Source organism: Anastrepha obliqua, chromosome 1 (genome assembly GCF_027943255.1).
Source record: "Anastrepha obliqua isolate idAnaObli1 chromosome 1, idAnaObli1_1.0, whole genome shotgun sequence".
NCBI classification, from domain to species: Eukaryota; Metazoa; Arthropoda; class Insecta; order Diptera; family Tephritidae; genus Anastrepha; species Anastrepha obliqua.
In genome coordinates, this window is record NC_072892.1 from 70,630,891 (window position 1) to 70,647,630 (window position 16,740).

The following is a 16,740-nucleotide window of genomic DNA, read 5'->3' on the forward strand; positions in this document are numbered from 1 at the left end:
AATTTATTTTGTACTTACGGATTCCAGCCTAAATCTTGCGGGTTTATATAGAGTATGCCCGCTCGGGAGACGGTAGCTGGAGTGGCTGTTCTCAAATTGGAAATCTCAAAAAGCAAGCGCATCGAAGGTGTCAGCGCAATGCGCTCGTTACTGGCCAAAGTCAATACTTTGTTATCGTCCATAACGGTATTTAAGCTTTCAATCCACATAGGATCGATATCGCCATCGAGCACAATCCATTTGGGCTGATCACCCGTTATGTTTGCTTGATCTCGCATTATCACAGAAAACAAACCATCTTTCCATTCACGCGTAGCCGGGTTGATGATGCCGAAGAGTTCATCATTGGTAACAGCTTTTGGATTTAAATCATTAAAAATCGGTTTTCGTTTGATATTTTGATACGTGCGGAGCAAAGTTTTCCACACTTGAGTTTTGCCGGTGCCAGCATTACCGACAATGAAAACGGAATGACGCACTTCTAATAGCTCCTCCAACTGTACGACTTTTAATATGAAATTGTCTTCGGGCTGTAGTAAGAGATCGGATGCGGCTTGTTTGACGGTGCGCTCAAAATCCTGATCACGTTTTCTGGGTACATCCAAGGCGGGAAACAGATCACTAATTAGACCCATGAAGACAGGCATATCGTCTGTGACGATCTTGGGTATGTTGAAATCACGTAATGCGCGCATAAGCACCTCCTCCTCAGGGCGACCAGGATCGCCACGCTGTAAGGAGATAATTTCAACTTTAGTTTGTGGACAAGCAGTAATTTTCATAACAGCTAACTACAGAGATCTATAAAATTCCCCTTTTTTGTTATAACAAGTAATGGTTTTGAGAAAATTCGAGGTAAGAACACATTACAATTTTTTTGGAGGTTTTTACTCCACCTTTTCTGATGTGATCGAAAACTCTACCTATACTATAATTAATTTTGAATCTTAAATAATATATGAATATGCATGTCCCAAAGAATAGACAACTTTGAATAAAATGAGAGATTGCATTGATGAATGATCGAATTCCTGTCCTAAGTCTATAAAAAAAACTACTCGGTGGCTTTTGGGCCCGCTAATTACAAATCCGTTGTTAGTTTTTTAAAACTAAAAATGGTGGATCTAATAAAGCGGGTGCAAAATCAAACAAAAGAACGTACAGACCCGTATTATTTGTTGAAGGAAAAGTCGAAGGCACTTCGGGATACATAGATAGGGAAGAAATTGGATAAGGCAGAACGAAATAATACTGCAACTTAAAATATTTTATACATCGCGATAATGTTTCCCTAACTCTGGCAAGCCAAGAAAACCTCTCTAATAAATGCTAAAATCTTGAATGAAAAATCGAGAGTGCTTGGGCAGGCAGTTTCGGGGAGATTTACGTATAGTAGGTATATAACTTTTAAGCACTTTAAAAGGTCCATATATACCAACCTTCAAGGATCCGGCGACAACTAGTACCGACTTAATTGCCCTGAGTCCCCAATCGTAGTGATCCTGTTTAGAGAGCAACTCTTTGCATAGTGTGTAGAGCGTTATGAATTTCCTAGCTAACACACGAGCATCTTGGAAACCTTCTGCCACCAACATAATTTCACAAATCAGCTCAAAATCCGGCACAACCATAGCACAAGGCCGAAAAAGCGCCTTTAGATTTTCGGGCAACTCCGTACGGCCAGCATAACCGGGGTTCATGGTAATAAATATGCCCACTGTGGGCACACAGGAAATGAATTCACCCATAAAATTGAATTTATCTTTCTTGTCACGTATAGCATCTTGCACAGATTTCACCTGCACAGCCACAACGGAGAGCACCTCCACTGTGATGCGGTTAAATTCGTCAAAGCATCCCCAAGCGCCTGTTTGCGCCAATCCTTTGTAAATATTGCCGCATGACTGATAGTCCATTTGTTCGGAACAGTTGAAGACGTACACCATAATGCCCAGAGCACGTCCTAAATCCTTCGTGGTTTCGGTCTTGCCCGTACCCGCGGGCCCAGCTGGTCCACCGCCCATTATCAAATGCAACGATTGCGTCAGTGTGATATAACAACGATCTGTTAGCGGTGTGATAACCAACCGCGGTGTATTACCTAAATACTCATGCGAATATTGAAATTCTGCATCGCAAATATTTGCAAAACAGTCCTTTTCAATTTCGTCATAGCGATGTCGCAACTGTGACTGCCACATGAATGCTGAACCCGAATCCAGTTTGGCTTGGATCATTTTAGCGACCACATCGCGCGAATGCACATCAATTGTACATATGGTCATTATCTTCTGACGATCTCCCTTGGTCAGCTCGCCCAGCAATAGTGTGATGAGCAAGCTCAACTGAGAAATCTGTTTTTTGTAGTAGTCCTTGATGGCATTATCGTAACCTTCCTCCAAACGACCGAAGGCAATGTTCACCTCGGTGGACCACCAAATTTGAGATCCACAGAGTGACACCTGTGCAGGATAGTCGAATAACCATTGCTCACGTTGCTTTTCCTCATAGGCAACTACAGCTTCGGACACGTAATGACGTAGCGAGGCACGCATGGCCGCCTGGATGCGATTCAGCCAAACTTCCACCGGTCCGCGTATACTCGCCAAATCATTAAATTCCACATATTCACCATCTTTGGCGTACATACCCGAAGCTGTGTCAATCTCGTTCGACCCGTCGCGATTAAATTTCAAACGTGCTATCGAATCAAAAAGTTTGGTCAAATGTTTGGTGACCATCTCGGGCTGAATGCCATTGCTGAGCACATCGAGTAAATCGGCTGATGACACAAAGTAGAAACGAGGAAAAGCTAAACGTTTCGTTTCCAAATACTCTGCCAGTGCCTTCTCACACAATGTAAGCTCCTTCTGTAGGTGTTCCAAGCGTTCGATCAACCCGGGTCGATTTGTCGACGCCACAACATTCGATGACACAGACATCTCGTCCATTAGTATGCGAAATTCAGCGTCGATGCGATCGAAACGATCCGAGTCGACTGGCAATTGCTTGCGTATGTCTTCGGAACTCATGAAGATACTTTCGAGATGGGTCCAAGTGCGTTGCACCTCAAACCAGACGGTGATCACCTGATCCGCAACCATCAGTTTGTTCTGCCATGTTGACACCTCCTCAAGGAAGTGCGCAATGTACTTTGATGTTATCAGATTTTGTAAGCAGACCTGATTATCTTCGAGAGTCTCTATGAGTTCCTCCGATGCCTTGAGAAGATTACAGCCAGTGCGTGGATGGAGTTCATGATCGAATTCCATCGCGGACCAAGTGGTGTGTAAATCACGTAAAATCTTCTCCATAGACATTTCCTTTACAGCTTTATCGACGATATTCTTCACCTCCTCCTCGCATTCATGCAAATTGAGACCCAACAGCTCGGCGAGTGTAGTTTCATGGTCCATTATAAATTTCACCTAGAAGAAGGTGTTGCATAGATAAAATAGATTAGTTGGATGATTTAAAATTTAAGAAAGAGTATTCTATTATAAAAAACTCTTAAAGCCAAGGAAATTGTGATAATTGTATTTTATTAGAAGAAAATTAATTGATTTCCTGTAATACCATGCAAGTGAATAATATATGGGACAACACAAACACATATGGGCAGGGTTTATTTACACAGAACTTACCGTTATGTCTTTCGGTAATGCGGCTAGACTCTGTAAAGAAATGTTATTTACAAGTAGAACTGTACAAAAGATTCAAACTAAGTTCACGTACACGAGGGAGCTTTTTTAAGTATTAATGTGTAACGCGAAGCGAGTCATTATTTTACTATTTTTTCTTATTATGTAAAGGCAAGAAATTTGTATTTTTATGGGCATACTAATCCAGGATAAATGTATGGATGGTAATGCTCTGGTGGAAAATTATTTGCTTCTATCCAAACGATGGCCAATGAAGACCAAATGAGGAATGAATGAGGACCAAGTTCAAACAGTCCATCCACACTTGGCATGAACTACTAAAGTAACTTCGCAAAGGAGAGGGTCTAGAGAGTTTTGGTATCTCTAATTAAGCGACCAAACAATTTTAGACCCACAAAAATGGAAGAATATCCAGAACTATGCATTGCGTCATGCTTCAAAAAAAGTTTTTCCACGTTTTGTGTTTGCTAAAGTCAGTTGCGTGTTGTAGCGTTCCAAACTGGCCTCAAGAACGGCTTGTGCAGAAGAAATCATCAAGTTTATGATTAATAGTACCAAGAATTTCTTCCATCTAAGAAATACGAAAAATATATTTCACGAACTGAACTAAACACAATGTTGTAAGACCTATCTCTTCTGGGCTACCGAGCAACAGGTTTCTGAACGGTTTTCACCCTTTCGGGGAGATCTCCGTCTAAGCGCACTACCGAAAGTGGAACCAAAAATCTATATATAATATGAAGGGGGGGCGCGTACACTTCTGTTACTCACTCTGGTGGAAAAGATCGAAGATCAAGAAAACAACACCTCACCAACATGCAAAACGCCACTAGAAAAGGCTAGTGTGCTCGCCAGTCACTTCAAAAAGACATTCACAAATCAAAAGGACACTCAAAATATAACCTGCCTGCTACATCTGACACAGCCAACAAACTAATCAAGAGAGTAACTCCGGAAGAAACATCTTTAACTCATCCATTAAACTAAAATATTTTCTCCTTCCATGGAAAGTTTCAGAATTAATAGCATTGCCGAAACCAAATAAAGAATTCAGTAAGCCGTCAACATATAGTCATATAAGAATCTTACCAATTCTTTTAAAACAATTTGAAAACTTAATCCATAATCGTCTTGACGCCATCATACAAGCGAAGAACATAATTCCCTCCCACCAGTTTGGGTTCTGACATAAACATTCGACCATTAAGGAATCTAAGCGTGCGGTACTTCTATGTTAAACATCAGGACGAATGCTCGGAGGTATTAAAAATGGATGCCGGAGTACCACAAGGCAGCGTATTGGGACCATTGTTGTATATAATTTACACATATGACATTCCCTATCCAAATGACGGCAGCATGATTGCTACCTTCGCCGACGACACAGTATTATTTACGTCTGATAGTATTAATTACGTCGTCGCTTATCGCATGGAAGTTACAAAATCTAATTGACACAATGTTGACTTGGTTCGCAAAATGGGGAATCCAAGTAAACGCAGACAAAACGGTCCAAGTAATATATACCAATCACAAACATGACCATCGTACGCTAACAATTAATAACATAGTCATCACTCAAAACATAAAAGCTAAATACCTGGGCATGATCATTGATGCAAAACTGACCTGGAAGGACCATATAATCCAAAAAAGGAACGAAGTGAAAAACATATTCAGACAACTGTATTGGCTACTCAACAAGGACTCAAAACTGTCAGTATACAACAAACTACAATTATATAAGACCATGATAATACCCATCTGGAGATACGGCGTAGAACTATAGGGGTCAGCAAGCAAATCAAATATACAAATAATTCAACGACGTCAATCAAAAATCTTAAGGACTATCGTAAATGCACCCTGGTATATAACAAATGAAGACTTACACCGCGACCTAAAAATTGATCCCATAAAAGACGTAATCCAGAAATACAGTATGAAACACTCACAAAAATTACTAACCCATTCGAACAAAGAGGTACAAAAAATACCGCACATGGAGCTGACGTAGAAATTGAGACTAAAGCGAATCACATTAACAGCATTAGCAGATACAAAAACTAATATATTTTGACAAACTATAACTAAGTATTTTACTGTTGCTAATATATTAAGAGAATATATTAAATGTAAGCTATGTAACTGTTCATTGAAACATGTTATTTAAATGCTGGTTTCAAGTAACAATTAATGTCCCACCCAAGCTATAAAAATTACTAAGTGTCCATGGGCAGATGTAATAAAAAATTGGGATGTAAAAAAAACAAAAACTTCTGTTAGGTGTTTGCCGAGCTCCTCCTTATGCTGAGCGGTGTGTGTATTGATGTTGTTCCACTAATGGAGGGGCCTTCAATTTTAAGCCGACTCCGAACGGTATATATTTTAATGAGAAACTTTTTTATAGTAGGTACCAGGCAATAGATTGGGTATATATAGATCTGGCAGATGGGCATCACTTTGCATATTTTCAATTACGGAGCGTAGGTAATATTGAACAAGTGAAATTATTTGGTTGCTCGTTCAAAAGAAAAGATGTTAAATCGTAAATTCTTTTCCTTCTATTATATTTTCAATTATTTTTCGTGTTACTTAACTTTTTTTTTGTTTATAAAAGGTCGCAATTTTGGCATTATCACTATTGCGAGAAAGAAAAAATTTGCATTTTTGCCTTCAAATAAAATGTCATTTTGGTCTCACTCTTCTCTTTCTTGAATTTGAACTTGGCCACGTGAACGCAATTTGACAAACAAATAATAATTTAACAATTATTGTAGCACGGGCACTATTACTAATCCCGCGAACTTAAAAATGCTACCTTGTGTACGATCTACAATACAAAATTTACAAATAAACATTTAAGTTTTCTAAAAAGTAAAAAAATAATAAAAGCGAAAAATATTCAAATAGTGACTGTACAAGGCATACGCCTCTCTCTAGAGCATTCTGTGTATTTACAATTGGTTTAGAAGGACAGAGAGAGAGAGTAGCGCGAGTGCTTCAGAAGTAAGTCAAGAATTTTAGAAAAATTAATAAATACATGATCAGTGAATGTATAATTGTATGCACACAGTGAGCGACACTTTATAAAGCAAAGTAACCTTAGTAGAATTCATCAGCTGATTCCAATGGCGTTCACGAATAGCTGGATTTTGTAGCTCTCCAACAGCTCTCAACGAAGTCAACATATTCTTTACGGTCGATTCCAAATTCACGAATGTATCCCATGCACGCATCTCTTTGTCCAGTAGGCGTATATCCTTAGCAAATTTTTTACATTCAATATCCATGTTTTCCACATCGACTTTACGCCATGGTGTTGTTTTCCAATCTTCGATACAGGTTTGCACGATGTACACATAATCCCAAAGTTGCTGGTTGAAGATTTTGAGAATATTACTTAATACGAAAGGAAATTGCGGTACCTCCAGAAAAACATTTTACATAAAAAAATATCAAGTCAATGTTTTTAAATTATTTTATTATATACATATGTACATAACTGTTTCGCAAAACCGATCCCAATTTCTTTGGGGTCTCTTGAGGTCAAAAACGCTTTCCTATAAAACAATATTTTATATTGACAGTTACCTGATTTTATTTTTGTAAATATGCCCAGACATTTCTTTGTTTTTTTTTTTTTCAAAAGCCTTTGAAATTCAAAAATACTGGCAATATTGTGTATAAAAGTATAACTACGGACTTTTGAGACAAAATAGCCTATTTGACACTATTTATTTTCAGAAGCAGAAACGTAGTGCTCCGCTAAAATATTTGCTTTTGAAACCATAATTATTTTGAAATATTTTAATAGAGAAAATTTTTCCTATCAGAACTACTTATATAAGTATATTCAGGATCCCACACAAAAATATTTTCTTTTCAGAACCAAAACTATGGTGAAGTATTTTGCCTTCAGAACCTTAGCCAGAGTCCTGCACTAAAACATTTTTCTGTAGGAATTAAAATAATTTGATTTCAGAGCCACAATAATAGTGAAGAACTTTTCGTTCATAATCAGAATCCTATTTCTGCACTGAATATGTATATATTTTTTGAGGACATTATGGAGAGATCGTCAAAAAAAGGTTATTTGCTCAAGAGTCGCGGTCATAAATATATGTATACAGTTATTTCCAATCAAGAACAAAGTATCCAAATTGTTGCATGCAAAATACAAAATTGGTTTTAAAAAATGTTGTATACCGTCAACACATTCGAATACTGTTTAACTAAACAAAAATACATACCCTGAAGTATTCAAAAAGAATTTTGAAACAGCTAAATTGTTTACTCCCCATTAAAATGTTTACCTTTAACATTCTCAACTCCTTGCGACATTGTTTCAAGGCCTTAAACTCGGGTATATTAACCTCGAAAAGGCTACCCGATTGCTGTATGTCGCGCATCTCACATTCCAAACGATATATGTCGTCATTTATGCGATCGATTAGCAGATAAGGTTGATGACAATCGAACCGAAAGAACTTGTAATGTTTGAAAATCTCCCGAAATAGTTGTGTATGTGTCTCAAACTCGGCCACCTTGTTCCGTATGCGCACCACTTCGGTAGCCTGCAACGGCGACACCTGTTGCTTCACAGTCACAGCAATCTTCTTCGTGTTCACCCATTGCTCAGGCAGTTCTTGCAACAACACATTCACCTCTTCCGGTATATCCATATCGAAGTACTTTAGCAATTGTATGGTCTCTTGCATGGGCTCAAACATGTTGTCCGTTTTGACTGCGCGCTCCTTCACTTGCATCAGATATGCCATAATGCTCACAAGTCCGTCGTAGTCACCCTCCTTTACGGTCTGCAATAGACCTTCATCTGCCTTCCGTATGAAACTACTCAAATCCATGAGATTATTTGTGACAGTATTCACCAGATGTTCCTTAAACATATTGCCCCATTTGCAAACAGTATTTAGCAGAGCTTGCCTAAAAGGACGCACGTCTACTTGGAACCAAGTATTGAAAATCTGAAATGGCGCAATATCTTCAATTTCACTAAATAATGATTCGTAGTTGTCGATTTGTTCGCGGAATGCCTCTATGGTGGGTGCACATGGTTGTGGTGCGCTCGGATCTTTCATTAACACCAAATCTATTTCGTCCACATCCAGAATACGCCCGTACTCCAGAAAATATTCCATACATTCTTGACGGTCGTCGAGCCAGAGATACGAGTAGCGTTCAAATTGGCGACAAAAGAGAGACGCTTCCTCCATAACCCGATCGACACCATTCAATATCTCGCGTCGCATATCAATGATGTCCTGGTTTTCCTTAACCATAACGCCATAATTTCGTTTTTCATTCCTCTTCAATCGCTTAATTAGCGTTGCCATTTTCATTATGTCGCGCATCAGTTCGATCAACATATTATTGAAACCCATCGGATCTTCGGGATCAAGCGACGGTACAAATACCAAATTCGGTTCCACCAACTCTAAGCGGGACTCAAAAAGCGGCGCACAGTTGTTATCAGGATCCATGTTCTCCGCCAAATAGCCAACACTCACACCCACGGTCTTCAGTATGTTCTCATAGACAATATTGTCGACAAAGTTAACATAATTCAAGCAAATTTCATCTTCTTGCCTATTCTCCATATTGAACTGAATCAAATTGTCCTCAAGTAGTTTGTGTATTTCCACAGAAGCGGCTTGTATCTCAGCGTATCGCTTGGCCGTACGATCTGGTCGCTCTTCAATGCAAAGCACCGTATCCTTTTTGGAATCTTTACGTTCGAAGAGTGGTTGCTTCGCCCAAACGGACATGAGTTGACTGATTTGTTGTAGATTACTTTGGGTATGATGCATACGATTTTGCAAAGCAGCAACAGGAGTGCGAAGCTTGTTTAGATATGTGGTAATATCTGTAGGAGGTAGAAGACCTAAGGTGTTATTTTAGGTAATTTATATGATACAGGTATGTTATGAGAGTTATTAACTGAGTGAATACTAAACAAAAATTGAAGTACAGTATCAATAATAAGTAGAGATGAGATATGAGATATGAAATGTGAGTAACAATATTTTGCTCTAATTATGTGGAAAATATTTTTAAATTTGTCGGAGTTGATTTTTTGGTTTTGCATATATCAGCATCGGAGCACAAAATTCTTTCTCATTTAGATTCGGGAAGTCGCTCGAGTAATTGAAAACACTTTTCTCCACATAATATGGCAAGTCTCCCAAACTTGGTCATTGCGAAATATACCCAGGCGATTGCGAACTGGTTTGAGAGAAGAGGATACGGTCTTACCTATCACAAAAGAAGATAGCTTTTAAACAAAGAAACATAAGGACGCTTCTTAACTTCTTAGAATGCACTTACAAAAAACATACTAAAGAAGATCCAAACATGTAAACAAAACTAAAATTGTCAAAAACCCACGCGATTTTGAAAGTCCTCACACTTATACTTTTTTATACTAAACTTCAATGAGTTTTAAACGTCCCACCCAGAGAGTTGAGATTTTGATAACAATTTTTGAAACATGTTAAGTTTTTATGAATTATGAAAAGTTTGGAGGTTTTGATTTACAACATTATAAAAAGATAAAGTGACGTAATTGTGTAAGCACAAGGGTACTTATATATTTTATTGTAAAAATGTCCATTTTCACTCACCCTCGGAGTTCCATACCAATTCGTCTACTCCAATCTCCACCAAATCATCGATTTGTTTTATTTCGGATTCGATCAATTGCAATTCAACAGGAGAACTATTCTCTTGTATAGTATTATACCAGTCGATGGTCTTCTCCAGGTTCAATGTGTATGTTCGAAATGTTTCATTCTTCTCTGCAAAATCCAAAGCGATTTCCGGTATACCCTCGACAACCATTTGCTTTAAATAATGCACCTCACGTAGAATACTAAAGAGTTCTGGACTGAAATTCAAAATCAACGAATTACTGTTGGGATCGCGTGCAATGAGCGAAACCTTGAGATTCATTTCGATTTGCTCAGGCAACTTCTCACTCCATTCATCAAAGGCGCAAGTTTTGTGTATGCCCAGGCGACGCATCAAGCGTTCGTAGCGTGTAAATATATCCACAGCCATTTCCGATTTAGTGATGCTGCCGAATGAAATATAGAATACAAGAAACAATTCTGCACTAGAAATAAAACTACGACTCACTCGTGTTGTAATTTTTGAAAATTTTTAACCGGTGTACTAATTCGCGCCTCTAGTTGATTGCACCAGCGTATGAAAGCGGCTACTGGTGGGCAATTATAATCGGGATATAAATTAGTATTCGTCTGTTGCAAATCCAATTGCTTGTAGAATATATCCTCACAGGTGGTCATTTCCACTTCAAGCATTTGTACGATTTCTGTATACCGTTGTGTGAACTGCTCCTTAATTTTGGGGCGATCAATTACGCTGCCCACAATATTTATCAACTGAAAGTGGTGAGTAAGCAATATTATTAATATTTGCGGAAACTTACATTCACCTCCTCACCTTGAACATACTCTCCAAATTGTGGCAATCATCAAACGCTTGGCACAGTATCGCAGCCAATTTCATATCCAATTCCAATATGTGCGTTTGAAAGTCTTTGAAATCGTCATCAAACTCATGATCATCCGGATCGAGTACGTCATATGACTTGGAGGCGAATGCAGTAAAATATTGATTGAATTCAACATAAACTGCGGTGATGCGTGTGCTCAATTGTCGCCCGCGCAGGCCACCGATCTCAACTTTCTCTAATTTCAAGAATTCAATCACCGTAAAGAAGAACCTGAAATCATAAAAATCAAGCTACGCATGAAGAGCATACATAGATATGACTATAAACACACCATTGTATTGTTGTTAGACGTTCCAAAAATGCATTAAAGCGATTGAAAACGGAATTTGGATGAAAGGTCCAGAAAATCGGTGGTCTATCCTCAGGCGTAGGAAAGAAGTCAGCCAGGTGTTCTTTGTAGTAGTCGAAAAGTTCGCGAAAGAATTTCAAGATTTGTATAGATTGTGTGAGTCGTTGCATTGCTTCGTCAATATCGCTGTGGAATATCGAGGAAGGATCGAGATAACGCTTGGCCTAATAATCAAGGAAATAAAAAATAAATTTTAAACAACCAACAACTTAGCCAACATAGAATTTGGAGTTTCCGTGAATATCTATTATATACTATTTACCTGATGTATAATCAGATTACAGATTTGTTTCAGCAGTACCGTTATTTTCGAAGAGTTACTATAATAACGCGAATTGCCCCACATAGTACAAACTACGTACATTAGCGGTATTAGCAATGGTTTACATTCGGCGAAATCAAATTCCTCCAACAATTGTATTAGGCGCTTCAAAGGATTCAGATAGAGTGTTATGTCTTTCGCTTCGGCCAACGCTAACGTATAAAAAGAAATAAGATAAACTTAAAGTTCTTCAAATGTTTTGTTTTTTTAACTTGTTCTTTACCTGTTACAACATTCTTGAATATACCTTGGAAGCATGGATGATACGCACTATCGGTGTACTCCAACACCAAAGCCATGGCACGTATACGTTCACCACGCAATTGGTCGAAGATGAAGGATAAGTTTTTGAGGCGGTTGTTCCAGAAAGCGATTTCTTCAGATGAAAAAGCGTACAAAGAATAGTGGTTATTCCAAATAAACACATCTCTGCATCATCCGCTTAAATTCAGAAAAGCGAAAGAAGGACAATGCAGCAATAAATAATCGCACCAACTTCACTACAAGTTTTCCAGTTTGTAAAAACTACCAGCCCGAAAACAAGCATCCGGGAACTCACTACAACAGCTATCACTACCCAAACCAAATCACATAATATATGATAACACGGAAATACATACCTATATACAATTTAATAGGTTACTATAAACGTGTAATTATGGCAATACAATAGCCAAATATAAAACATTGTACTAAGTAACTACGGTGCCATCGAATCGGAATTGTTAATTCAATTTATAACGGGTGATTTTTTAGCTATTATCTTTTTAAACAGTTGGTTTATACAGCTGACGCACGTTTCGTGTTTTTTTTTTTGACTGCAAACATCTTCAGTTTGGTATAAAATTTAACCATGAATCGTCTTACAAACGAACAACGCTTGCAAACCATTGAATTTTATTATAAAAATGCGTGTTCTATTAAGAAAGTTTATAGCGCGCTTCTTCCATTTTATGGTCAGTTCAATCGACCCACTGAAGCAGCTATTCGAGCTATTGTGACTAAATTTAGAACCAAATTTACATTATTGGACATCAAACCACCAACACGCTTACGTAGAGAAAATATCACAGCTGTATCGGCCAGTGTTAATGATGACCATCAATTATCGATTCGTCGCCGTTCGCAGCAGTTGGGCCTCTGTTACTCAACAAAGTGGACAATTTTGCGAAAGGTGTGAAGCCTTTCAAAATACAGCTGGTGCAAGAATTGAAGCCGAACCACCTACCGCAACGCACAATTTTTGGTGAATGGGCTCTTGGAATGTTGGCCGAAGATCCACTTTTTTATCGAAAAATTGTGTTCAGCGACGAAGTTCATTTTTGGATTAATGGGTACGTAAATAAGCAGAATTGTCGATTTTGGAGTGAAGATTGCAAGAGCTACCAATGTATCCAGAAAAGGTCACAGTTTGGAGCGGTTTATGGGCTGGAGGTATCATTGGACCGTACTTCTTAAAAGATGCTGTGAATCGTAACGTAACTGTGAATGGTGAGCGCTACCTTGAAATGATATCCAACTTTTTTTTGCCCAAAATGAAAGAGCTTGACTTGCATGACATGTGGTTTCAGCAAGACGGTGCCACATGCCACAGAGCACGCGTAACAATGGACTTGTTGAGAGGCGAGATCGGTGAACATTTTATTTCACGTTCGGGACCTGTCAATTGGCCACCCAAATCGTGCGATATAACGCCTTTAGATAATTTTTTGTGGGGCTATGTTAAAGCTCATGTCTATTCAGACAAGCCTGCTTCAATTAACGCATTAGAAGACAATATTACAGCATTTATATGTGAGATACCGGCCGAAATATTGGAAAGAGTATGCCAAAATTGAATTAAGCGGATGGACTATTTGAAGCGCAGTCGCGGCTAATATTTGCATAAAATAATCCTCAAACATTAAATATATGAGAATTCAAGATAACCAATGAGAAAACTTTGCTATTTGCAATCTACAAGTTAACTCGAATATAGAGGGATGAACTTAAGTGAGTCTCTACTCGGCGGATCTGCAATCGCACCTTATGCATTACACTACAGCGTTTTTTAAGGGATGAAAATTAAGATTTGTGAAGAAATAAAGAGGGAACCGATGCAAATGATTATAAAAGGAATTTCTGTATTCTTAAGAACAGAAAATGGAAAATATAAATTTTCGGTGAAGATGTTCGCAGTTCATGATAGGAGTGAGATTCGAAGGGTTCAGTGGGAATACGGTACTTTTACCATATACGAGTGTTCCCAGCAAAGGTTCATAACTGAACCTATTTTGAAAACCTTAATATTATAAAGTAAGTATACCAAGTAGATATAGAAGCGCTAGTAGCCATATACAAGTTAGCTTGATTCCGAAAAAAACTATCACTCTCTTCGCGAACTGGTGCCACATTACTTGTAATTACATTTGAAAGTAGAAGAAATAGTAGAATGCTGCCAAACTTAAAGTCGCCGAAGTTATGCAATGGACCCAAACGTCATTAAGCAATAATTTTTTTGGGAGCATCGGGTGTTGGAGATGTCTTCATCGCATTTCCTTGATGCTTTCTCGTATGAAATTTAAAATTAAAAGGTCAAGGTAAATCATTGAATATCAAATTATCTTTGTTGTTATTGGCATGTGTGTGATTGACTTTTCTGTTAAACTTGTCAAATTTTTAGCCAAATTAAGCCAAATTCTTCAGACATCTGTATAGTAGTGTAATCATCCACACTGAACCACACAAATTTTTAACCATGAACCAGGGGAGATTGACTTTCCAAAATCATGCGAACCTGGAGGAAATGGAAACATGGGAAACTGAATTTCTATGAGACGCAGTTCCTTTCTGGTCATGGATGTTTCAAACGATATCTACACCGATTTAAACATGTCAGCGATCGATGCATGCGATTCACGGAAGTGCGGACAATGATGGAACGAAAACTGAACTGCAGACTGAGCGCATATGAACTCGTTCGACAAATGCGTCTTCACCATTAAAGTGGGAAACTGGAAGCAGTGGTCGGGGAGGTTTTAATCCGTAGGCGCTTAGCGAATCGGGCATACTTATAGCACGGGCTATAGAAGATTTAACCTCCAGGTCCAGGGGAACAGATTTTGACGGATTGAATGCCAATATGAGCTCAGAATAGCCCCAGTATGAAAGGTTTTCGAGACATTCAACTCAAAAATTACTATTGCTATTACTATTTTTGGTTATATGTATATGAGATTATATAACAATTATTGTATTTGTTCGTACAGAATTATATACATTAGGGCAGGACGATTTAAAAATCGCTCATTTCTCTGTGCAAATCGTATTCCAGGGATCAAAATAAGAAACTTTGCCGAAGGAACCATACCTCTAAAAGGAATTCTGATGTCCCCCAATTTCAAAATATCATCATTTTTGGACTTTACATGAAAAAATCAGCTAAATGGCTATGTTTTTTCTTTATTTTTATTTATTTATAATAATATTTATTATTTATTTATAATAATAACTATTTTTTCTCTTAAGAAATTTATTTAGTCAGAACATATGTAAATGAAAAAATTAATTTAAGTGAGTTATAAAAAAGAAACTAAAAAGTTCGACCCAAATTGGGGGACATCAGAATTCGTTTTAGAGGTATGGTTCCTTCGGCAAAGTTTTTTATTTTGATCCCTAGAATATGATTTTCACAGAGCAATGGGCGTTTTTTTTGCCTCCCCACAAATCGATCCGGCCTAATATACATCCAATAGCCAGTATAATGGTGTTAGGTCAACCGTACCAAACTTGCTGCATTCACTAAATTTTGTCCGTCTGGTTTCAATTAATCACAGGCTCTAAGTCGGTACAGTCTATACGTGTGATAAAAATCGCCTGCACTAAATTTCAGGAAGACGACAGTCTAAGTCTGGGCAGTTATTTGTTATTTTATATTTAATAACAGGCTCCCGTCTCACCATTATAAAAGAAGTTTCAGATCTGGGTGTGATTTTTTATTAAAAATTCCTATTTCTGAGTCATTTAAATTAATAATTTCTAAGTAATATTCTACATTCCCTCATCCGCTGATTGGGTTCAAACTTACTTTTTTACCTCGGGAATTTCTCAATACGCTATGTGAAATTATGCAAGAACTATTAAATTCAGTTGGAAAGTGGTCGAAAGCAAACGGGGTAAAACGCCAAACAAAACCGAAATGGTTCTATTTGCTAAACACAATGTTCCGGAAGTAGCTCCTCCATCACAAAGTGGCTCAGTACTATCGATTAGGAAGGAAGCACGCTACTTGATATTAATACTGGACAGGAAACTGAATTGGAAGTCAAATGCCGAAGATAGAGCAAGGAAAGCCACTATAGTACTTTACTCCTGTAAAAGACTAATAGGATCACCTTGAGGACTTTCCTCTTACATTGTTAATTAGCTTTACACAGCAATAGTAACTCAATCCTAGCTTACGGCGTACTGGTATGGGGCCCGGCTTTAGAAAGGAGGTGCATCAAAAAGACTATGGATCATATACAAAGTATGACCAGTCTCTGTATTTGTGGAGCCCTTAGAACTACACCTACAGATGCATTCAATATAATGCTGAACTTACTACCAATCGAATTATTCGGTAAACCAGTGGATGCCAAATCAGTTCATTGATTAAGGGAAATAAACTCATTCAGAACGACCTCTAAAGATCATTCAACAATATTGGAGTAATTCACCTGTATTCCTTGTAAAACAGACTTTTTTTATACCAATTACATTAGCCTTAACAAATCCTTTATCACAATGTTTTCTTCGAAAGAAGATTGGAATAATGGCCTAATTGAACATGACAATGAAATAACTATCTATACAGATGGCTCAATATTAG

At 37.9% G+C, this 16,740-nt stretch overlaps 1 protein-coding gene across 2 annotated transcripts in view; it reads right to left on the reverse strand.

Moving 5' to 3' along the window:
- Positions 1-16,740, reverse strand: part of LOC129235535 (dynein beta chain, ciliary) — a 44,989-nt gene that overhangs the window by 24,469 nt on the left and 3,780 nt on the right. The window contains exons 2-12 of one of the 2 annotated variants that reach the window (XM_054869426.1): positions 12,115-12,267; positions 11,832-12,043; positions 11,492-11,733; positions 11,148-11,430; positions 10,821-11,086; positions 10,307-10,758; positions 7,979-9,549; positions 6,767-7,039; positions 3,645-3,674; positions 1,440-3,428; positions 19-731 (exon numbers count right to left, since the gene is read on the reverse strand). In XM_054869426.1, coding sequence (XP_054725401.1) covers positions 19-731; positions 1,440-3,428; positions 3,645-3,674; positions 6,767-7,039; positions 7,979-9,549; positions 10,307-10,758; positions 10,821-11,086; positions 11,148-11,430; positions 11,492-11,733; positions 11,832-12,043; positions 12,115-12,267 — 6,184 coding nt within the window. The remainder of the gene's footprint in view (positions 1-18; positions 732-1,439; positions 3,429-3,644; positions 3,675-6,766; positions 7,040-7,978; positions 9,550-10,306; positions 10,759-10,820; positions 11,087-11,147; positions 11,431-11,491; positions 11,734-11,831; positions 12,044-12,114; positions 12,268-16,740) is intronic. The other variant, XM_054869427.1, reaches the window with a different exon arrangement.